The sequence below is a fragment of the Camelus dromedarius genome, chromosome 29 (genome assembly GCF_036321535.1).
Source record: "Camelus dromedarius isolate mCamDro1 chromosome 29, mCamDro1.pat, whole genome shotgun sequence".
Classification (NCBI taxonomy): domain Eukaryota; kingdom Metazoa; phylum Chordata; class Mammalia; order Artiodactyla; family Camelidae; genus Camelus; species Camelus dromedarius.
In genome coordinates this window covers 74,464-98,690 of record NC_087464.1, presented here as the reverse complement: position 1 = coordinate 98,690, position 24,227 = coordinate 74,464, and the positions used below count along the sequence as shown (strand labels likewise).

General features: G+C 58.0%; 1 protein-coding gene across 1 annotated transcript in view; it reads left to right on the top strand.

Annotated features, from left to right (window-relative positions):
- Nucleotides 1-13,515, top strand: part of LOC116150635 (tensin-3-like) — a 47,658-nt gene extending 34,143 nt beyond the window's left edge. Inside the window, 7 exon segments of the mRNA XM_064480478.1 lie at nt 2,873-2,968; nt 3,267-3,344; nt 4,062-4,139; nt 7,663-7,831; nt 9,242-9,310; nt 9,397-9,423; nt 10,627-13,515. Of these exon segments, the coding sequence (XP_064336548.1) occupies nt 2,873-2,968; nt 3,267-3,344; nt 4,062-4,139; nt 7,663-7,831; nt 9,242-9,310; nt 9,397-9,423; nt 10,627-10,771 (662 nt within the window). The 3' untranslated portion in view covers nt 10,772-13,515.
- Nucleotides 13,516-24,227: the final 10,712 nt, after the last annotated feature.

The window sequence follows — 24,227 nt, the reverse complement described above, 5'->3', positions numbered from 1 at the left end:
GACGGCTCTGCTCAGCCCCACCTGCGGCTTAACCTTCCTGCCCATGAGGCCCTGGGGACAGGAACAGCCCTCACGGGTCTTCTCAGCATTTCCTGTCTCGGCTCTGTTTTAGGAAGTGCTGCCCAGCTCAAGAATGGAGGTTAATTGTCAGCTTTATTTTTCTGATTGCTCTGAGCAGGTGACCCAGCCCATGGGTCAGATGCTGGACACGGTGCCCACTCTCAGCCTGTCTGCCTCGGTCCCTCTGACTTCCGAGCGTAAACGTCTAATAAGTTCCCCTGTCTTCTCCCTGGCTCTCTGTCCAGTGCACACAAGCACACGTGTCCTCCCCTCTTACACCAGAGGCGGCTCACCACATGCCTGGCCTTCGTTCCTCCTCCCAGCTGAGCGTTCTGGTGGATTGAACGTGAGCCGGTGCGGGCCTGGTGTCACCAGGTCACCTCTCGGGGGAGAGGACGGAGCCTTCCGCCCTCCAGGCCAGGGCTTCGGCCGGTGCCGAGGGCCAGCGGGTACCATGTGGTTCACTCGGGCCTCTTGCTCTGTAACGGGCACTCCGTGGCTTGACATCGTCAGGCCCAGGGAAGTGCGTGGTGCCTGCGCACAAGGCGAGCGTTGTCCTGCACCTGGTGGGTGTGCAGCAGACCCAGGACGCGGGCCTGTGGGGAGCCCGCCATGCCCTTCCCTCCCTGGGCATCGTAACCCAGCACCACCGTTCCTTCGGGGCCCCAGGTCCCCCGGCTCCGCCCCACGAGGCCCGTCCAGCTGGCCCCGTGTCCTGTTGGTGGCCCCCCGGGAGCCCGCAAGCCACCAGCTCCCGGGAACAGCAGACGCGCTGTGCTCGGCCCAGCCTCTTCCCCAGAACCCTGGTTCTCTGCCGGGAGCAGTGCCTAGAAACCGAGCTGCAATCGCCAGGTTGCCCTTCGCTGCTGACTCTTGGCTTCCCTCCAGACCAGAGCTGGGGTAGACACCATTTTTAAAAATTCCTGAACTAAAGCTGATGTCACCGGCTCGCATACAGGGTCACGAGGTCCTTCCTCGCCTTCTCCCTCGGGGACAGGCTTGGCTTCCAGCAAATCAGTTTACGTCCTCCCTTCTCTGACCCCTAACACTTACTCTCATTTTTCTTTTTCTGTCACCCTCCTCTTTGCCTTTTTTTTTCTTATCGTTATGCTGCAAACGCTAAAGAATGGGAGTTTTTTGTTTTTTTTTTTAAATGGGAGTTTTTTTTTACCTCTCTTTCCCCCTAAACGGAGATTGTGGACGTCAGCAAGTCACATGGCTCTTCTGGGGGGCACCTGGGCTCGCCTGGGGGCAGCGGGCATCAGAATAAACAGGTTCTGAAGCCCCAGTGTTTAAAAAAGGTGCCGCTGCCCGCTTCCCTCGGACTCATGCCCAGCACCCAGTCCTTGGGTGAACTCTTTGCTTAAAGCTTCCTGGAGGAAAAGTGCCTGGAGTGAGTTACACCCTGCGGAATGTGAGACTCAGTGGCCCAGGGGTTATCAGGACGCAGGTGGTGGATGTGTGCACAGCAGCGGGGAGGGGCTGGGAAGGGGTGAGCCCGGGGCCGTGGTTGGAAGTGAGGGAGGGAGATGCTGTGTGCACACCAGCCAGGAGAGGGGAGCCTGGGACGGGAAGGAAGGAGGGACCACCACACACTCACTCCTGAGTGGAAACCAGGGCTTCTGGAGCTCAGGAGCTGCGTCAGCTTGACTGTGGGGGATGCAGGCGCTGGGCTGCAGGGAAACCTGTGGCTGACGGTTACAGCAGGAGTCTGGAGGCAGGAGCCAGAGCCCCGCAGCTGCCCGGCTCCTCTGTCTCCGCTGAGGCTTTTAAAGTGAGGCCACCTTTACCCCTCCTGCATGCATCGCCTTTCAGGGAACACAGACAGTGGTGTGTAACTGTCCCCTCCAGGCGTACAACCCGCCCACCTCTCAGGCTGACCTGCCTCAGCCTTGAGGCAGAGGCCACAAATAGGGGCTCTTGCAGGGGCAGACATCGGTGCTCACCGGCTTTGCCCGGCCCCTGGATATGGCATTTCGATTTCAGAGCACAGGGACAGATCTGAGAGGAGAGCTGGCCAAACCCGGAAAGAGGCCCACGGGTCCCCACACCCCGCTGGTTTCCCAGGGAGTGGGCAGCCACAGCCACACGGCTGGGTTCCCGCAGTCACTTCGCGCCCCGGAACCCTTCCTGCCGGCTACCTGTCCGGCGCAGTGCCGGCGCTCAGGTGGCTGATGCCATCTCTGTGTGTAACATGCATCACGGGCGCCAGCTGGTACTGCGTCAGAAGCATGAGTGGTCACGCAGGCTCATCCCCACGGAGGACCAGGAGCGCCGTGCTGGTCAGCGCAGGGTGGCGGCTCCTGTCCCTTCTGCTCATCTGTGCTTTCTCTCCATGGACCACCTGCTGTTCCCTGGCATTTCATGCTGTGCTTTCTCTCCGGGCTCGTGGGCTGGGTGAACGCAGGTGTGCGGGGGCCCACCTTCCGGGGGCTCCTGCAGCTGGCTCGGGGCTCAGTTACCCAGGAGACTGGCACCACCTGGCTCTTTCCCACAATGAGTTCTGGGGCATCATGCTGGGTCTGGGTCTTCCTGGCCTCCCGCTCAGGAGGGGAAGGAGCTGGAGTCCACGTCCCTGGCTCTTAGCTGCTTGTCTGGTCCCTGGGGACGGTTCTGCAGGATGTTTCAGATGGTCCCCCGGGGACTCCCCAGCTCCAGGCATGGTCACTGGAGGGGTTCTGGCCACCCATCCAGGCGGTGACCCCTCCCAGCTCAGCTGCCTCCCGCGGGGCCGAGCTCTCCTTCCCACGTCCCCACCTTCCCAGGCCCTCGGTCTGTAAAACTTCTCTTCCTTTTGAATCTCTTGCCCCAGCTGGAGACTTTGCCAACGAACTGGTCCGGTATTTCTTGATCGAGTGCACCCCAAAGGGAGTGCGGTTGAAAGGATGCCCCAACGAGCCGTATTTTGGTGAGTGGCCGAGAGCCCGTGGTCGGCGTCCTGATCCCACGAGCCCGTTCACAGTGGGAGCTGCCTCGGATTCCACAGGCGGTGTGGCTGGTCCTTTACAGATGGGCGGGGGGTGTCTCTGCCGAGAACCAGCTGCAGTCCCCTTCCCCCGACCCTTCCCCACATGCCACGCTCCTCAGTTATTGAGGCTTTGCCCAGAGCCCCCCAGTAACGGAGCGTGCGTGCTGCTGAAGATAGAGGGGCCCCCTTTCAGAAGGTGCAGCGTGCTAATGCCTCTTTTGTCTTCGCCCGTCTGCAGGGAGCCTGACAGCCTTGGTGTGCCAGCATTCCATCACGCCCCTGGCTCTGCCCTGCAAACTGCTCATTCCAGACAGAGGTACGCTGCCGGCTGCCCCGGGCCGCTCTGGCTGGCTGGGTGGGCTCTCCCGCCCACACAGATGCAGTGAGAACAATCAGACCGGAAGTTCCTTCTGCTCCCACGCTGGGGGTCCGCCCTGAGTAGCCCACCCCGGTCACGTAAGAGGTGGTCCCTCTTCACACACAGCCCTCGGTCGTATCTTCACATCTTGGGCTTTGGGAACAGTTTCAGTGGAGCAGAGTCCCGTGGCTCAAAATTACAACATGCCTGGACTCAGGGACCTTCAGGGCCATTTACGTGTGAGTTTTATAATTCTTCACGATCACCAGCTGTTGATATTGTTGGCCAGAGGTGTGGGAAGGGCTTGGCTCTTTCCCTTGATGTCTGTCTGAAAATACCCACAACACAGATTTAACACAAAGTGGCGTCCACTTCCCCGGACAGCCTCGAGGTCACAAATCGCGTCGTGGTCCAGAAAGACGATTCGTTTAAAATACAGGCAAAGCTGACTTGCTTTCTAAGATGCAGTTGTTCGTCTCCATTCACCCAGAGACGAGGAGGATGTTTCACTGGGCTGCGCCTGCCCCGGACATGGTGACGGTTTCTCCAGGCTGGGCTGTTTTCGCCTGGGGAGACCCCTCTCTCCGCGAGCTCAGTCACGGGCTTCCCCGCTGTCACGAGGGTTCTTGCCAGCGAGCCGGACCCATGTCTGTGTTTTCTTGCTCCTCCCAGCAGATCCGTTGGAGGAAATAGCAGAAAGCTCTCCCCAGACCGCGGCCAACTCCGCGATGGAGCTGCTGAAGCAGGGGGCAGGTGGGTCCCTGCTGCGTCCCCCACACCTCCCGGTCCTGGGCACTGCCGGGCTCCTTTCCTCCCCGTGCATCCCGGGAGGTTTCCGTTGGGAAGCTGCACTGGGGCTGGGGGGCCCAGGGGTCGGAGCGGCAGGGCCAGGACTCCGCAGGCTGATCAGGACCAAATTCCGTGGAATCAAGGTCGAGTCCTGGGTTTTGTTCGTGGGGTGTGGTGAGGCAGGGCTTGGTGACCTGCCCCTCCAGCTGCAGGCGTGCAGATGTACACGTGACCAGTGAGTCCACAGAGGGACTCACGCTGCCGGCAGCCCAGGCTGACCCCAGGCGGCGACTCCCCGGAGCACTGTGTTCTTAGTAACAGGCTTTATTTTTCAGCACAGGTTTAGGTTCACAGCAAACCTGGCAGGAAGGTACAGGGGTTTCCCATGTGGCCCTGCCCCCACACGTGCATAGCCTTCATCCCAGTCCCTGAGCCTGCAGGGGCCCGTCATCATCACCAGCACCCACAGTTTACACGAGGGCTCCCTCTCGGCTGTGTAAGGACATGTGTCCAGCATTGCTGTCCCACAGAGCAGTGTCTCTGCTCTCCACCCACTCGCCCCCTCCCTCACCCTGGCCACCCCTGGTCCTTGATGGCCCCGTGGCTTTGCCCTTTCCAGAGTGCCACATAGTTGGAATCATACAGCACGTAGCTCTTTAGACTGGCTTTCTTCCCCGGGTCATATGCATTCAGGACCCCTCCATGTCCCTTCACGGCTCTGTGGCGTGGTTCTTTTTATCACCAAATGATATCCCATCGTTGGGACGGACCACAGTGTATTTGTCCATTCGCCCGCTGAAGGACATCTCGGTTGTGTCCACGTTTTGGCAGTTGCGAATAAAGCTGCTGTAAACAGCCACATGCAGGTTACGACGTGGACGTAATTTTCATCTCCTTTGGGTAAAGACCGGGGAGCCCAAATGCTGGATCATAGGGTAGGAGTGTATTCATTCTGTAAGGAGGCACCAAACCGTCTTCCAAAGTGGCCACACTGTTTGCATCCCCACCGGCAGTGCTGAGTGTCCTGTGGCCCCACGTCCTCCCCAGCGTGTGGTGGCGTCTGTGTGCTGGGTCGTGGTCCCTCTTGTTGTTTTGATGGCATCTTGTTGTTTTAATTTCGCATTTCCCTGGCAACATTTGACATGAAGTGTCTTCTCAGGTACTCATTTGCCATCTGTGTGTCTTCTTCGCTGAGATGGCTCCGAAGGCTGTTTGTCCATTTTTAAATAAGGTTGTTGTTTTCCTATTGTTGAGTTCCGAGTGCTCTTCATATGTGCTGAATACAGTTCTCTGTGCAATTTGTCTTTTGCAAATACTTTCTCCCAGGTGGTGGCTGGTCTTCCTGTTCTCTTGACAGTGTCTCTCTTGGGGCAAAAAACGTTTTGTGGGAATGAAATCCATTTTTCAGTACTTCCCTCCATGAATCGTGGCTTTTGTACTGTATCTAAAAATCATCACCAAACCAAAGTCATCGAAATTTTCCCCTTTGTTGTCTTATAAGAGTTATAGTTTTGGGTTTTACACTTAGGTCTACGTTCTATTTTGAGTTAATTTCTGTGAAGGGTGGAAGGTCTGGGTCCAGATTCATGGTTTTGGATGTGGATGTCCGGTTGTTTGAGCCACATTTGTTGGAGACTGTCTTTGCTCCTCTGTCAGAGATTGGTTGGCAGTGCTTATGTAGGTCTGTTTCTGGGCTAACCATCCTGCTCCATTGATCTGTCTGTCTGTTATTTCACGAACACCACACTGTCTTGATTGCTGTAGCTTTTGAGTAAATCCTGAAGGCAGGTAGTGTCAGTCTTCCAACCAAGGTCTTCCCCTTCAGTCCCGTGCTGGCTGCCCTGGGTCTCCTGTCTCTCCGTAGACACTTCAGAACCAGTCTGTTGATGCCCACAGAGTATTGGAATTTCAGTGACTCCACAGATCAGCTTGGGGAGAAACGACACTTTGACTCTGTTGAGTCTCCCTGTCCATGAACATGGGACATCTCTCCATTTATTTAGTTCTTTGATTCCATTAGTGGGACTTTAGCCATTTTCCTCATATAGATCTTGTACCTATTTTAGCAGATTTACACCTACCTATTTCATTTTGAGCAAGGTGCTAATATACATGGCATTGTGGATTTTTTTTAATTGAAGTATGCTCAGTTGCAGTGTGTCAATTTCCAGTGCACGGCATCACGTTTCAGTCACACGTACATAAGTATATTTGTTGTCATGTTTTTGTGGATGATAGGTGTTTATAATTCCACATTCCACTGTCTTCTGCTGGTGTCCAGGAAAGGGACTGACTTGTGTGTGGTCACCTTGTACCATGTTGTGTGTGATCATCTGCAGCCTTGTGCAGTAGCTCACTCATCTCAGGCAAGGTCACTCCTGCAGCATTGGGTGCCCAGCTAGTGACCCCAGCTTGAGAGGGTTGTGGATGAGCCAGAGACCACAGGGCTGTTGTGGGTCTGCGGCTTTGAGGGACGGACATGGCTGGAGAGGACTAGGGGCCCCATGACCTGAGATCCCTGGTTGGAGGCCTTTCCCACAAGGTGGACATTGACTCTCAGAAGTGCTGGTGAGGGAATCCCTGTGTCGGCGGGAGGCTGGACTAGGCTGCCCCCGTTCTCCACCTTTCTCTGCCTGTGGAGTTCTTTGTAGCTATGACTCCGGAAACAAAGGAATATGCAAGAAACAGGCATTTTCTTGTTGCTTCCTCTGCCCAATGTGCATCGTTCTTCTGTGCCGGTTTTCTCAGCAACGCTGCTCAAGTAAAACCTCTCTGTTTTCAAAGGAGACTTTTACTGCTGGACTCTCTGTAGACCATCCTTAAAGAATACACTCTCCGTGGCCAGAACAAAGGTGACAGGAGTTTGCCCAAAATAGCGAACACGCTAGAACCGAGACCCCGAAAGGCAGCAGGGGTCTGTGTCAGTCCCGGTTCCAATCCAGGCCTGCCGCCCCCACAGGACCCTTGGCCTGCAGACATCAACATTATCGTGATAATCTCTCCCCAAGTCAGTAGCCACAAAGGCCAGATGAGCAGGTGCTGAAAAGTCCCTCGGGGACCAAAACATGGTCACATGAACCGCCGTGCCCCTGCCACTCTGCTTTTGTGTAAAAAGGCTTCTCCTGGCCCAAGAGGAATGGCCATCCTCTCTGCAGGGCCCAGTTGAAAGGGCCAGTCCTGGGTGACAGCCCGTGGCAGCTTGGAAGCAGCGTCCCCACGGCAGAGGCCATGAGCTCGCCGCCTGCGCCTTGTTGCCGGGGGTCATCCCCATCCAGGTGCCAGGGCAAATTACGCAGCAGGTGGACAGTCGTCCGGGTCTCCTTGGCCCCAGACAGGGTGACTCTCACACTGGCCTCGGGGCAGGTGTGTCTCTGGGTCGCCACTGTCCACGCCAGTGGAATTAGGAGCAAAGGGCGTTGGCCTCAGCCGCACCTCACCCGGGCCGTGGGGATGTGCGGTTCACATGCCTCCCCTCCGTGTCTTCCAGCCTGCAGCGTGTGGTACCTGAACTCCGTGGAGATGGAGTCCCTCACCGGACACCAGGCCATTCAGAAGGCCCTGAGCATCACCCTGGTCCAGGAGCCGCCCCCCTTGTGCACGGTCGTGCACTTCAAGGTGTTGGCCCAGGGCATCATGCTGACGGACAACCAGAGGAAGTGCCTGTGCAGGGCGGCAGGGGCGGGCGTGGAAGGTGTCATTTTTGCAAATGCAAACATCTTTCAAGTCGTTTCTGAGAAAGACTCAGACTGTGATAGGAGCCACTCCCCTGCCGTTCAGTGTCACTGCTCCTGGCTGGAGGTCATCCCGTCCAGGCGAGCCTGTGATCTTTACGTCCACGTAACATCAGTGATTATGTAATAACATAGTAACACAAGGATGCTTGATGCTAACAGGAAGCATTCATTTCCTAGACGTGAGAGCGCGTCAGTACCATCTGAACGCCCAGACGGCAGGCACCACCTCCGCCCCCGGGGCTTCCCTCTGAGCAGGGCTTCCGGCGGGACACCGGGGAGGGACACTGGGGAGCCTGGCCCGAGTGTGGGGGCGCAGACAGAATGGCGGCAGACGTGTTCCTCCCCTGGGCGGGGCCTCGGACCAGGGTCAGAGGCATTTCTTTGTTATGCAGATGGCCTCGCTGATCAGGGGGCCATGCCGTCAGCCCTAAAGGTGGTGGCAGGAGCTTCATGGGGCAGTGGTGGGTTGGGGGGCCGGCAAGGAGCCCGGCTTCTTTCTTCAGAGCATCTCTGTTGCTCCCAGCTGCGTGCTCTTCCTGTGTCTCTGGCTTCCCTGTGTCCTGATAAAGCTGCGGGGGCAGGCTGCATCCACTGCACTCAGAGTCCTTCCTGTGGCAAGAGACGGGACTGAACTCACTGGCTGATGGGGGCAGAGGGCCTGGGTCCCCGGTGACAGCCAGCCTCGGGGTCCCCAGATGCCTGGGCTCCGCCTGTGCCCTCCCTGATGCTGGCCCCTCCTCTCTTGCCTTCTCCTATGAGAGCACAGCCGCCAGCCTCTGGGGACACCACCATGCTGGACGGGGTCATGGAGCCTCATGACCCCAGGCCCATAGGAGCAGGGCAGGCTGTCAGGGAAACGGGGACCCGGGACCATGGACAGAGGGGTCCCCTGGGGAATCGGGGAGCCAGGACTGAGGACAGAGAGAGGGGTCCCCTGGGGGCTCCCCCGCAGCTGTGCGGGGCCCCTGTTAGCAGCACGTCCCTGGGATTTCCTGAGCACAGCCCTCGACAGTTTGGCCCCTGTCCTGGGGCTGTGGCTGGCTCTTCACATGCTGTTTCACAGGCCAGCATCCAGATTGGAGACCGGGGTGGTCCCCGGGGGTGAGGGCAGGCAGTCGGGCGTCACTCCCTGTGACCTGTCCCCCACACGTTCTGCAAAGAGCCCCTCACCCAGGCCCTGCCCACTTGCCTAGAGCGCCAGCTTCAGGTCTGCTCAGTTCCACCGGGTGAAAACGCAGAATACGCTTCTGCCCCGAATCTCCTCACGGGGGCCCCAGTGCCTCACTGTCCCCGGGATACCCAGTGACGGGCTCGCCCGCCTGTCCCCCACAGGCTCTTCTTCTGAAGGCACTACCCCGTGAGCAGCGTGATCTTCTGCGCGCTGGACCCCCAGGACAGGAAGTAAGGAGTGTGTGTGTGTCAACCCGCTCCGCACCCGCCGGGCCAGGGGCCTGAACCTCACTCTCCCTTTCTCTCTGACTTGCCAGGTGGATCACAGATGGCCCCTCCTCAAGGTATGTCGCCAGCGGCCTCCACAGCCTCTTAGTGGATGGTCACCTCTGAAGCTGAATTCTTTCCCAGATGCCCAAAGAAGAAATGACCCCATAACGCCAATGGGTTGGGGTCTGGCTTTAAACAGAAATGAAAGTGTTCATAGACAGAAAGTGTCCACAAAGGGTTACCTTTTCTGCTTGCTCTTTGAGCAGTATGTACATCCAGCCCATAAGATATGGTACAGAGAGCATGGGGCGGTTGGCACAGCATTTCCAGCCTGGCCGCAGGACCTCGGGCCCTCCAGAGCCGTCTGCGTCATTCCCCCAAACATGACTGCCACGGCGTCCAACCTCGGGGGTCCCCTTCCAGGATTCCAATTTCACACTTCTCATTTGTCTGGGCATCTGATAAAGTGCCGGGCAGGTGGGGCGTGACCCCCAGCTCTGGCCAACAGGGTGGATGGCACTCCCCACTGTGTGGACGGGGCCACCCCAAGGGGGCCACTTGGCGCCATTTGCCAGTCCCTCCCTTGGCGTGGAATCCACTCGGCTTATACAAAAAGATTCCCCGTTTCCCTGAGAAGGAGGAGAAGGACTTTTGCCAAGGATTTGGATTCAGATAATGGTAGTTACTGTGTTAAGTCAGGGCTTGAGAAACCCTGTTCAGATAAAGGCTTCAATTCTAAGGAAAATAGTTCGACCGTGCCGTTCTCTCAGTGTCCTCTCCTGTGTGTAGCCTGTAACTCAGGAGCACGAGGCCTGAGAAGGGGGCCCTGCTGTATTTTCACCCCCCATCCTCTGGCCCGGGTGTGGGAGGAGTGTGGGCATCGGGCAGAGCCCACCGGCATCCACACCGTCTCAGGACCAGAGCTGGGATGTTGGCACTCACGAGGTCTGTGAGGAGAGACCAGGCGGCCCCTTAGGAAGAGCCAGGTCCTCCCCTCCAAGACTCAGGTGAGGCGCTCAGGAGCCGTGCAGCGTCTGGAGGGCTCTGGCCAGGCCTGGGGTAGCCGCTGCAGTGCAAGTCCCAGCCCTGTCCCTCGGGATCCTCCCCTGTGACACCTGGGCTCAGCCCCACCCCCACAGGGTCTGCGAGGTGGAGGGAGGCGGGGCAGGTGGCTGGCGGGCTGGCGCCTGGGATGATGCAGTGGCCGGGAGAGGGAGCAGAGGCTGGCACCTGATGGGACGAGGCCCGCTGCTCGTTGACCCGCGTTCCTTTTGCAGGGTCTTCGGTTTCATGGCCCGGAAGCAGGGCAGCACCACGGACAACGTGTGCCACCTATTCGCGGAGCATGACCCTGAGCAGCCCGCCAGCGCCATGGTCAACTTCGTGTCCAAGATCATGATCGGCTCCCCAAGGAAGATCTGAGCCTCCCACCGGAAGACCCCAGAGGGGCCAGCTGTGCCCCCGACCTCCCCGGCCCAGGAGGGAAGGGGCCCCTCCAACTTACACACCAGAACAAGCCACCCCACGGCCCAGTGGCCTTCCCGGAATGACACGTTTCTGCCACCCAGGGCCCCAGAGGAGGAAGACGGGTGCCGGATGGGCTCCCAAAATTGCTTTCTTATGTCTACGAGGGGAGGGGAGCCCGGCCCACTTGGCAGTGGCCCGAGTGGCTGCTGTGCCTTGGGGTAGCCATCTCGGGGGGCTTCTGTCCAGCGGACACCCTGATGCCTCTGTCCTCTGGCGATCACCACGGAGAGGCTGATTGGTGGGCCTGAAAAGGGGTGCATGCCTAATGGAGGTTCGTGCAGGTCAGGCCCTCCGGATCACTGGGGCGTGAACAAGGGGTCGGCGTGATGGGCGGCGAGGCCAGGAGGTCCCTGGGTCCCCGTGGAGGGACTGCCTCCACCTCCGCTCTCCCAGCTCTGAATGGCACGCTGGGCCGTGAGGGGAACGCCGTTTCCATAAAAGTTACATTTTAATTCTGCCAAATTATTTATGGGAACAGTTTGCCAGTGCTGTGCAGTACTGAAGTCCAGTTACTGCCCCCTCCCCAGCTGGGTTCTCGGCGGAGCGTCTGCCCCGGGGCGGATCACCGAGATTCGGAGGCTGTGGGTCCCCACTGGCGATGCAGTGGGCCGTGGCTGCTGCCCGCAGCCTTTCCGAATTCCTGACCATCCACGCGTCCTTTCTGGGGAGGACGGCTCCAAGGGGTGGGACGCGCTTAGTTGTAGCCTCAGTCCCCACGCCGCACCGTCGTCTTGGGGTGGAGACTGCCCTGAGGACACTGCCCCGGGGACCTCTCGGTGGTCTTGTCCATGCCTGTTGGCTCCTGCCCTGGTCCTGCGTTCTGGCAGGAGGATGAGACCTGACGAGTCTCGGTCCTTCCAGGGAGCTCTGACTCAGCTCTGCTGCGTGTCCGCGGCCCGGATCAGGTGTGTTATCTGCGCGGATTTGCGCACTGCAGTGCCGTGGTCCGTCCGCCCGTCGGGCAGTGGTCCAAGGTCCCGCAGATGCCACGGAGTGAGAGACGGAGCTGGGCACCACCGTCTCCTTCCCCGTCACCTGGGCACTCGCCCCCGGGCTCTCCCTCTAACAAGGGCCTCCCGGGCGCCTCCGCATCCCCATTCAAGCACCAGCCCTCAGGTCACCAGGAATCACCGCAGCCAGCGGTCACCGCACAGGGCTTTGGAAATGCGCTTTGTGGACTGTTTCAAAGTGGGCAGAGACAGACTCGGCCGCAGCAGAGGTGGGATGGGCCGAACCGCAGTGGGCATCGAGCGTGTGCACCTGCACGCGTGGGTGTGCGTGCCTGTGTGAGTGTGTGAGCGTGAGTGTGTGAGAGCAGGCACTGAGTCCACTGTGTAGCTTCTATTAATGCACCAAACGCAAGTGCCTCGTTTCTGTGCCAAATGTTTGCCTTGGTCTTCGTGGACCACCTTCCCCACCACGTGGCTGCGTGGCCGGTAAGAAGATTGTACCGGCATCTTCGGAGGCCCGACGCCTTGGTCCTCAGCAGTGGCCTGTCTGGCATTTCCGTTTTCCATTCTCAGCAGGAATTCAGCCCAGGGGGCAGCAGTGTGCGCTGCCCCCAAGACCTGCTCCCCTCCCGAGATGCTCGAGCCCAAGTCTGACGTAAGGGCCCCAGGCAGGTGCCTCGTCCTTCTGACGAAGCAGGAGCGGGGAGGATTGAGAAGCACGAACCCCGAGTCAGAGAGAGCCGGGCCTCCCCGGCCGAGCTTGTCCAGAGCATGCAAGCCACAGCATTTGCTTTATAGACTAACCGGCCGCTGAGACGCGTGCTCTCAGCACCCAAGGGCGTCGGAACACTTCCCGCCAGCAAACGGCTCCCTCGGAGGTGAGGGACCGAAGGGAGCCAATCCCTGGTTCCCGAGGAGCTGGTACGACAGTGTTACATACGCAGCCGCGAACTCTGCGCTCAGGCCTCGGGGAGCCCCGCCCCGGGGCCCACGGGGAGGGAATGGCCCCCAGCATCCAGCCTCCAGGTGCCGGCGGGCACAGGGGCACTGTCCCGGGGCGCGCACGAGGCCCGTGCCCGCAAGTGTCATAGCCAGGGTCCCTTAACCCACCCGTTGACCCGCGCTGTGTCCCTCCAGTGTTAACCTGTAATCTCCTTGAGTCACACAGCGCCTGAGGGCCCCCCACCTGCGCATCCTCCGCATCTGACCTCACCGCGCCCCCTTATCTGCCCTGCCAAGTAGTGGGTGTTTCTACTTCCGCCTTGTAAAGAGTGTACCCAGTATGTAAATGAACGTTCCACGATAACCCTCTGTATAGCGCTCTGCTTTGCTCTTTAAATATCGCTTCTATTCAGAGTATGATAAAGTTATAAACTTGGTAAGCCTCGGGGAGGCAGGTGCTTGTTTGTGGTGTCGGATGGAAGCTTCCGGAAGGGTGTCTGGGGGTGTGGACGTGTGTGTGCACGCCTGGGTGTGCCTGCGTGTGTGTTTATTTGGGAGTTTTATTTGGGACTGTTTATGGGTCAGTAAATTCAGTTATACATTCGTGTGTGTTTTGCCTCCAGGATTATAGTCTGAGATTTCTGCCCAGTGACTTCAGAAAATTGTATTTGTAGGTTTTAAGTAGTGAATGATAGTAACTGGTTTTGATCATGGGTTCTGCTATGTTTTAGGGATTTTTTCTTTTCTTTTCTTTTCTTTTCTTTTCTTTTCTTTTTTTTTTTTTTTTTTTTTTTTTGCTGCTACATTTTTGATGTTGGTATAAAGCTCGCTGTTCCACTGGCTGTGGGAGAAAGGTCCCTGATTAGACCAGTGTCTGATGGGACTTCCCAGATGTCTGCTGAGTTTGTTGGTGACCCAGAATAGGAAAAGCCTGGTGGGTTCACCTAATCTTTCAACGGATGCTGGTGACAGTCACACCCAGCTCTCCTGGGTTAGCAAGGTTCACCCCACAGCGAGGCGGGGGCCCACTGTGCTGGGTTTCTGCCCGCTGGGGTCTGGAGCCATCCTGAGCTAGACCTGCCTCCCCTGTTTGGTGAGGACACGGGACCCTGCTGCCTGCCCTCCCTCTGTGTTCTGGAGCCTGGAGCTGCTCTGTCCCCTCAGGAGGCCAGGTGACCCCTGGGCATGCCTGGACCTGGTCTGCCAGGGTGGGCAGTCACTGGGCAGCCCAGGCCCGCCTGCCTCTCCCGGTGCAAGCTCTTCCACGGAGTGGGCGCCGTCCTCACCAGGCTCAGCCTGGGGGTGACCCTTCATATGGCTTAGAGCGGGCTGCTTCTGCTCCCACTCAGGAGAGAAACTGCCTGGCCCATGGCAGACGTGGACAGATGGCAGCTGACCCCACCCTCAAACCTCAGGTCTCCACCCACACTGCATGACTGTGCTGGCATGGCCCTCTGGGCACAGGCTCCGAGGACACTGTACTGGGGAGGGTGCCCTGCAGTGGTCCCCATGTCAATGCCAAGCATGGAAGGGAGGGCAGGTGGGGAAGGGGGGCTGAGTCTTGTCCACAGGAGGGTTCCACTGGGTCCTGGACCCTGGACCAGTGTCATGGCAGGGCTCTGGGCCTACTGTCTTTATGGGCACACTTTCAAGGACACAGTCTGGATTTGTCACAGTGGCTCCAGGCTGCACAGAGGACCATTGGAGACCCAGTGACCACGAGGCCTTGTGGAAGGACCCCTGCCTCGTGCCAGAGTGTCATGCTCCCTGTTCATCACTGAGCCATCCACCTGTGATGCCCCCGGCCCCGCCCACTCGGGTCTGGATCTTTCAGGGATGGCCGGTCGCTGGGGGGTAAACATTGGGTTGGACCCTTTATCATGGTTTTTTTGTCTGCTAGAGGTTTGTGTGTGGTCTCGTGTCCTGGGATGAGGGGCCCATGGACCTGGGGGTCACATTTCAGAGCAGGGGCAATGGAGCTGGGCTCAGAGCTGAACCGAAGTGTCCAGGTGGGCCTGGGCTTCAAGGAAGGGACATTTCATGACGTATCTGAACACACTGGAGCCTCAGGGCTATTGAACAGATAACAAGAAAAATGATTCAAAAGCAATTGTCTTTAAAGTTCCCCAGGAATCAGAGGCCACGGTCCCAGCCTGGGCAGGGGCAGCAGTTCAGGTGGGGTGGACTGTCCCTTGTGGGGATTCTGCCAACTGACCGAGCCCCTGCAGCTTGTCCCCAAGGACCTAAGACACCAGGGTGGTTCTGGGGACTGACACTCTCTCCCCTACCGAGACCCTGTCTGCCTCTCAGGCAGCCCCGCAGGGGCCAGTGGGAGACACAGCCCCAAACTGTGGAAAGACCAGGGCAGCCGACCCGTGTGGGAGCACAGCCCATGGCTGCCTGGATCCTGGGGCTACACCTGCCCAGGGCAAGCCCTGCGGACACCTGACACTTAACTGGGACCCAGAGTCTTCTAACACAACAGCCAGATCCCCAGGATACAACAGAAAAGGACCTGCTGAACCAGGAGTCAGGGAGTTTACAGCCCAAATGAGAAAAGATGGGAGCTGAGGAAGCGGGTGCTGGGATTGCGTGGCCAGGGAGGGGGGTGTTTAAAGCAACCGCAGAATCGATGCTTCAGTGAGCAAGTCTGAATGGAAAAGCAAAAACAGAACCCCAGCACAGTCAAGAAGTCACGGAAAAACCGAAGTACAGAACTAAAATGCAGAAAACAAACTAAAAACCCACTGGGAACTCCGTAGCAGAGTGGAGATGCCGGATGAACAAATCCGTGACCTTGAGGACCGATGGATAAAATCCCTGATCTGAACAACAGAGGCTTAAAAAAAAGTGAGGGGACCTGGGGACAATCATGTGAGTCACTGAGTTCCAGGAGGTGGGGAGAAGGGAGGGTTGAGGAGTATCTGAAGAAATGGCCTCAAACTCTCCAAATTCAGCCAAAGACACAAACCTGTAGATTCAAGGAGCTGAGTGAACCCCAAACAGGGGAAACCACAAAATCCATGTGAGATTCACCAGAATCAAACTTCTGACAAGTGGAGATGAAGGAAGAATCTGGGAAGTAGCCAGAAAGAAGCGATGGTTTCCGTGCACTGAGTGAAGGTGGGTTTCTCACATCAAAACACAGAGGCCAGAAGGAAATGACACATTTTTTGAGGCTGAAAGTAAAAGAAATGCCAGCTGTGAGGTCTCTGTCCAGTGAAACCGCCGTCAGGAATGAAGGGGCCATAAGGGGCCATTCTCAGGTGAAGGGAACCTGCAAGAATCGTCTTCAGCTGGCCTGCTCTTAACAATCTGCCTAAAAGACGTTCTTCAAGCAGAAAGGAAACGGTGACAGGGATACCTGGAGGGTCAGGAAGGAAGGAGGAAGGAGGGGGTACAGTGGACACTGCTTTTCCTGGCGGGGATTACAAATAAGGCATGGCTGGCGATGGCAGCAAGAATTCCAGCTCCAGCCAGCACTCAAGCCTGGGACGTCTCAAAGTGAAGGAGGCAAAGGGACCTCAGTGGAGGTGGCAACTCCACACGTCAGCCCCAGTGCTGAAACCTGCTGACAAGGACAAATGGCATTTGTGTATGTTGTGAGATTCCACTAAATGATTGAATTAGCGATTCATCCCAGCCGGCCGTTCCAGGGCCTGTGTCCTCCCGGTGGCCCTGAGAAGCCGTCCCTGCACACTGCCCCCTAGGGAGCCATCTCCTGTGAATTGGTCCCCTCCCCCTGCACTGTGACCTCCATGGGGACAGGAAGGCTGTGGCGGAACTGATGCCCGGGTCTCCCAGGACTTGTGCGGGAGGCGGTGGGTGAGGGCTCGCGGGCAGCCCCGCCCCCTGGTGGTCAGTGTGGCTTCACCGCAGCAGGCGGAACGCCGCGGACCCGGCGGAGCGGGAAATAGAGACAGCTGCCTTCATGCTGGAGCGTGGATGTTGCAGCCCAGCTGCGTTCACCTGCAAATCTCGGCTCGCGGGCGTAGTCACCCTGTGCCTTTGACAAGCTACGCGACCAGGCCAGTCTTCTCCTTTATCAGATGGGAACACTGCTTACGTGCTGTATCTTGAGGTCCTCTGTGCTCCCAGGAGCAGGCCGTGTGCGGGGCAGACACCGTCTCCTCCTGGCTCTGCGGGAGCAGCCTCTGCCCCAGGAGAGAACTGTGCCCCAGGCTCAGAGGGCTGCAGTCCCGCCCATATTTCTACCCCCTTGGCCACCAGTGGGCTCAGTCTGCTCTGCAGGGTACCCGTGAATGTGCTGTGCACAAATGTGTATGTGTGCGTGTGTGTGTGTGTGCATCTGAGGCCTTGCACCCTCAAACCCCTGCTGGGTAGTGACTATGTGGGTCCCCAGCGACAGGCACCACGAAGCGTAAGGGCCTCCTGCTCCTCAGCGGCCCGCAGGCTCACCAGGGACCCCAGGGGTTCCCTGCTACTGGGCTGGGGTTTGGCGGGGTGTCAGGAAGGTTCGCAGAGCCCGCACCTCGCAACGACCAGGGGGCTGCAAGGTGAAGCCACATTAGCTTCGCCTTAGAGAAAGTGGGCAGTGCCTTTGCAGAAGCGGGTTGGAAACTGCAAACTCACATCAGCTCCTGGGGTAGGCACGCTGCTGCCCTGCCTGCGGGCGCGTTCCTGTGATGCCGTCGCCAAGTGGGAGCGAAAGATCGTGGAAGGAAGGCTTGAGAGAGGAACACAAAATGGGAACTGTGGTTGTGCCAGAGTGGATTTCCTTTTTTCTCCCTTTTTTCGTAATTTTCAGAATTGGCCATGATGCTAAGCTCTTTTATACGAAGGGAAATGTCTGCTGGTAGGTGCCTCGCGGCCGGGTCTGCGCAGGGACCGGGTGGCCAGCAGGGGGAGAGAGCCATCCGGGACTCGTAAGGGGCGGAGGAGGTGGGAGGAGGGAATCTCTGCGCAGGAGGCGGGGCCGGGGGGCGGGGGTGAACGCGGGGAGGGGCGGAGGTCCTCAGACAGCACGGAGGGGTGACCGTGGGGTGGGCGGGGTCTGCGCAGGAGGCGGGTCCTAGAGGCAAGGGCAAGGGGGACACAGCGGAGAGGGGCGGGGTCCCGGCGCAGGAAGTGGGACCTGGAGAGGGAGTCTGCGTGTTGGACACGGGGGTCGGTGGGGGAAAACCGCGGGGAGGGCGGGGTTCCTCAGACCGCCCTTGGGGCCTGGGGGCGGGGGTCTGTGCGTGGGATGCGAGTCAGGCGCGGAGGAAGCCGCCCGGCCCTGCAGGGTCTGTTGGCCCGGGCCAGGGGCTCCCGCAGGGTCCCCAGGGCTGGGGAGGCGGGATGCGCTGGGGAGGGAGAGGTGTGTATCCGGGATAGAGGGGGCCCCAGGGGCTAGCCCGAACCCCGCGGGAACCCACCCGAGGCGGGGAGGGGGCAGGGGCCTCCGGGGGGCGTCCTCGGGCCCGACACGTGGCAGTGCTTTGCACGACCGCCCGGTAAGGATGCCACCCCGCGCGGTCCTGGGGGGCGCGGACCCCTCCTGCCGGGCTCCTCCCCAGCGCTGGGAAGAAGAGGGACCGGGGTTTAAGAAGAGAACCGTGAGGGAACGCCCTGAGCGCGGGGGCCGCGTGGCTGTGACGCTGTAGGGAGCTCGCTGTGCCGGGAGACCTCCTCTTTGGCGGAGGTCGTTTGTTGGGACCCACAGCTGAGCTTTCTGGGCACAGAGGCCGGATGCGGGTTGAATGTCAAACAACCAGCAGAGTTCCTGGCATTTCTGAGCATCGGATGGAGGCGAAAATGGAGGGGAGCAGGGAGGGGGGAGGGGGAGGGCCCACCTGCCCTTTCAGAGCATCCAGGGTCGCAGGTTCCAGATGTCCTGAGACAGTGGCCTTTTCCACGCTAAGGACGGGCCACCATGGATTTGCAAGTTTTGTATCAGGCACCACCAAGTCCCCGAAAGGTTGAAACAAGCAGCCTTCCCACGGGTCTCAGAGCTGCGAGTCTGCGATCAGGGTGTCAGCAGGGCTGGTTTCTCCCCAGGCTTCCTCCCGAGGCTTGCGGAGGGCTGCCCTCTCTGTGTGCATCTCTGCTGTCGCCCTTCTTATAAGGGTGCCAGCCCCACCCGTGCGATCTCACGTAACCTTAATCACCTCCTTAGAGGCCCTGTATCCAAGTACAGTCCCACTGGGGGCTCGGATTTCTCCCTATGAATTTAGGGGGCATCCAGCAGTGGGGTGCCTGCTGACCTGAGAAAAGCCCAGTGTCCTTGCAGTGGGAGGGAGGGGCTTCCAAGTGGAAGGAAGCTGGAGAAGTGGGACAGCCCAGAGCCCACCTGCAGAGCATGGGGACTCCCCAGGGAGTGGTACCCAATGGCTGGTAACCATCAGCCCGGGGGGCCCCAGGGTCTCTCTGGGGCCAGAGCACCGTGTGCACCTGCCAGGCAATGGCCAGAGGCAGCCTGCGCTGTGTCTTCACGTGGCTGCAGGAACCACCTCCTCACCATTGTCAACTGGAGCAGAGACTGTGGTTCCCCAGCAGCTTTTCAGGGACTTTGCCCAGTGTCCTGAGGCCTTGTGGGAAACCAGGCCTCTCCTCCCTTCCTTTTTTGTAAACAAAGAAATTGCCAGCATGGAAACTGCATCTCCCTTGTTCTTCCTTCAAAGGGCGATGGTAACCTGGGTCACCCATCATTTTTATTTCCGAAGGATGGACGCGCCTGCTCCACTGGCCCTGGAACTTTCCTCCCCCTCTGCCGTTGGCTCTGGCCTCTCCCGATGTTTATTTCAACCTCACGATTAAAGAAAAATGTTAAGTGTGCAACAGCTCTTTTCCAAATGCTGGAAAGATCTGGAACCAGGCAGTCCCTTGGGAGAAGCTTCGAAAAGGGGGGAAAAAACCCCACGTTTACAAATAACACACTTGGAAATAACAGATCATCTCGGTTTGGGACACATGCAACTTTCCTAGACTTTTTTTTTTTTTTTTAACGAGGATCTTCTGAAAATCAACAGAAAGAGGTCAACCATAATAACAATTTCAGAATAACCATTAGAAACCAAACAAAGAAAAACATCTGGAGATGATAAGTAGGAAGCTGTGACAATCTGTATAAGGGTCATTTCCTAAAAGTGACTGAGCAGGTACAGAAGTGCAACCGCAGAGCTCTCCCGTGTCCTCACAGGTGCCCAATTAACAGAATTTTAGTGCAGGATTTTAGAGGGAGATTCGTTGACTGTTATGGCTGCATCGTTTCATTAAACTGCGACAGCCCAGGAAGACCGGGTGTTCTAGCCTTGCTGATAGGGAAGTGCAGGAATTCCCCCGAATTGCAGGGGTAGTGGGTCTGAGATGGGAAGGGGGCAGGGCACAGCTATTCAAGGACCGCTACTGCAATTAACGTCAAACTGATGGAAGATTCAACCCCCAGGAGGCATTGGGGCTCAAGGTGGTGGGAGATTTGCCGTCTAGGAGACCTTGAGCTTCATTATACGCCCACTGTAATATATCAGCATGGTGAATAACACACCCACAGACACCATGGCAGTCCCGAGGCTATCCACAGAAGGTCAAAGAGTGGGAAAAGGCCAACTTCCTGGGAATCCCAGCCCCTGCCCCAAGCTAGTTACACTGGTCCTTCTACTTCTTTGCATATGAAGCCACCAAGCCCATAAAAATGGGCAACACTGCCCCTCACGGCCTCTGTCTCTGTTTGGAGATGGCCGGCACTCTGTCTATGGAGTGTGCACCTACTTTTACTCTAACCTGAGCCCCCAACCCCCACACATCATGGCCTTTCTCTTGCCTTTCGATGTATTTCTCTGAATAAATCTACCTTTACTCAATGGTGGCTCGCTCCTGAGTTCTTTCCTGCGCGAAGCCAAGGACCCACACTTGGCGGGGCACGTCCCATGGGCTCCACCGAGACCAGGGACATGGCCCCCCTCAAGCCCCACGTCTGTTTTTCCTGCATCAGGTCCACAGCTCTTTGGAATCCGTCTCTCTTGGCTGCCAAGCAGGTGTCTCCCAGCTGTGCTGCCCTGGCGGGCCAGGCCCTACCAAGCAGGTCACGTGCTGAGGGGGTACCTTTGGGCTCTGTGACTCATGAAAGGGGGCGTTTGGGGGCTGGTGACGCTCCTCCCTGGGGACCTGGGAGGCGGGCTGTTGTGACGGGGAACATGTAAATGAGACACAGGCAAGGAGGCTGAGCCATTTCCCACAGTCCACCACGCATCCCTCTGTCTCTTCTATCCCAGGGTATTAGCTTTTCCAGGGGAGAGGGCAAAGGAGCGGTAATTCAGCCCTTCATCATCAAAGTGCCCACATGCACATCCCCAGCCCAGCTGGGAAAGACTGCTCAGATGCCTTCAGTCTGACAAACCCAAGACAGACCCTGGTGGCCCTGTAACCAGAGCACCCCTCCGGAATTGCTGTGGGCGGGACGGCCCTCACGTGGTCAGACGCCGGCATCCCCGTGGCAGCTCACCCAGGTCTCCTCCAAGAGGCCACTCCCTTGGGGAAACCTGTGTCTCAAGAAATGGCTTCGTGCTGATGGCTGTCGTGGAACCAAAGGGTGTGAGGTGCCGGGGCAGAGCAGAGAACGCCAGGGACAGCGTGTCCTTAGGGTGTCCCCAGGTCTGTCAGCAGATGGGGGAAGGAGGGGTGGTGGGGGCACGGGGCCCTGAGCGATTTTCATTTCAGCGCTCAAGGAATGTGACCTCACAGGGTTGGGGATTTGGAGAAACACAATAACTGACGCCGGGGGGTTAGAAATAAGAAAGAAAGACGGACATCTTATCTTCTGTGTGCACAATTCTGACTCAGAAGCCTCAGCCTCATTGCGCCCCAGGGGACAATTTTTTGTGGGGAGGGAGCAGCCCTTGTAATCAAAGCCAACGGCATCAGAGCTGCAGCAAAAGCACACGGCAGAGCACAGAAAGCTGTCTGCAACACGTCCCAGCGGGAGCTCTCCCGGGCTCCCCCCTCCGGCCTGTGGTTTTGCCCTCTTGCACCATCTGTCTCTCCGAGGCCTCTGCACCTCTCCCCAGCAACACTTACAGGCCGTTCGATCTTAGCAGCAGCCACTTTGCTTGGCTACAAATATACCTCGATGCTTTCAGAGTCCCATGAGAAAAGTGGCTGACCTGGGGGTTCCAGGGATGACTCACCCTGGGGTGTGGATAAGGACCGAGGACCAGTGAAATCACAGGGGTTGAGGAGAGCCATGGGGTGGGGGAGAAGAGGGAGGGACGGGAATGGAAGACAATGCCCACTGGTCCAGAAATACAAAACTTCTGAAAGTATGCATTAATAATGAACTTAAATTTTTTTTTTAACTTTGGTTTTTAAATTTTTGGGGGGGGTTGTTTTTGAGGGAGAAGTAATTAAGTTTATTTCTTTATTTTAATAGAGGCAGGGGGGATTGACCCAGGACCTCATGCATGCTAGGCCTGTGCCCAACCCACCTCGAATTTCTGAAATGGCAGCATATCTCCTGGTCTCCTTAGAAAAGGCTGGAAGGGGTGACTTTCCAAACACCATGAACAGGAACGTCTCGGGATCGTCTGCTGGGGGTGACGCTTCCCGCACCCGCCCACGGAACCTGACGCCGGGCTTGGGGACTGCTGCGAATTTAGCCCTATGCTCACAGAATTGCTGTCGGACAGAGTCCGCAGAGCGTGTCCTCCGTGACTTTGCCTTTGGCAGTTGTTCTGGGCAGAGTCTTGTCCACCCCTCCTCCAAGTTTATACGTCCAAGTCGTAACCTCCTGGACCTCAGCATGTGACTGTATTTGGAGGCAGGATCCTTAAAGAGGTAACTAAGGGGAAGTGGACCCTGAATCCCACAGGACTGGTGTCCTTGTAAGCACAGGAGCTCAGGACAGAAGGAGACCCTGTGAGGACGCGGGGAGGAGTCGGCGTCTGCAGCCAAGGAGAGAGGCCGTGGGAGACACCGGCCCTGCCGTGCCAGCACCTCTTGGACTGCAGCCTCCCAGGCACTAAGGCACACAGCCCTCTGTGGCGTTTCTTACAGCAGCCCAGCAAACTCACACAGCAACATAAGGTTGTTAAGAGCCCTTGGCGAGAGGTCTGCTTTTGAAAGCGAGTGCCCCTAAAACCCAGTCCCTCTGCCGAGTCTATGATTAAGCCCTCTGCCCAAACCTCACACCCTTTCTTTCCCTGAACCCGTTCCCCAAAAGACTGAGGGGTATCAAAGAAAAGGGCATGGAAACTACATACAGGGCCCTGGGACCCTGCCCTTTGATGTGAGAGGCTTCTGCTTCAGTTTTCCAGGCCTCCCCTGAGTCTCAAAAGGCTGCTCAGCAGTGAATGACTAGGAAGCGAGAAGATGCAGAAACAAAGACTATTTGTTGGGAAGGAAACTGGTAACAATCCAGACTATAAACTGGCCACACAGCCGAGTCACCAAACTCCCAGTTCCCTGAAGATACAGATAAAGGTCTGGCCCACAGCCCCAAGGTGTTTTTGCAGGAAACAGACCCCCGACCAGAGGAAAACTGCTGGCAACAGGCACGTGCAGCCCGGACCACCTGAGGCCAGAAGGCTGGCTGGTGATGCTTGAGACTGGACCTCGGTGCCAACCTAAGAACTGCGCCCGAGATGATCACGCCCCCTCGGGCCCTCCTAACCCCTTCCCTGAACCCCGTCGGGAAGTCGGGGTGCCCCTCCCCACTGGGCATCTGTGGCACACGCTGCCCTTTCCTGCACCACAACCCGGGTCAGGAGACGGCTTCCCTGCGCATGGGCATGGTGAAGCTTGGATGGGGCTGGGGGTGACGAGAAGTCACGGGGAATCAAGGGGATTCCTCGCCTCGTGGCTGTTTATACAGGTTGGAAGAGGAGGGAGGGGACCTATTCCTGGAGCTTGGCCCCACCTGCTCTCTCTCTCTTTCACCAAATAGGATATTCTTTGTACGTCTTTTGTACCCTCAGCTCCTCGTGAAGGGCCCAGTCTAGGTCCTGACCAGGCGTCTTGAAGGTTCCAGGAAGTGGCCCCGATGTCGGTCCAGGGGCCTCTGTGTCTGACGCTCACAGGCTCAGCAAGCTCTTCAGGGCTGGGGAGGGCCTCGGGTCAATCACTTCTGCACGAGTCCTGGGGTCATCGTGGCCACAGCCTCACTCGCCCAGTTGCCCGCCCAGGACTGGATGAGAGGATGCAGCTCGCGGTGAGGCCGCCCCCGGGAACCTCCCGCAGGCTCCCCGCCTCCCCTGTGGGGCCTGCCATGCCCTGCCCCCCACCCCGGGCCATGAACGTGGATGGATGGGAGTTCAGGTCTCAGCTCCTTCCTCGGGGACTCAGACCAGAGGACACCCGTGTCAGCAAGAATGCAATCTTGCTGGTTCAGGATCCCCTCTGCGTGGCCAAGATCTGGAACGTTCTGGAAAAAAGATGCCCACCCTGAGGGCTCTGGAAGGGCCAACACGAGAGGGGCCGAGTGGGGCAGGTAACTTGCAGGAGACGGTGGGGCAGGCAGGACTTTC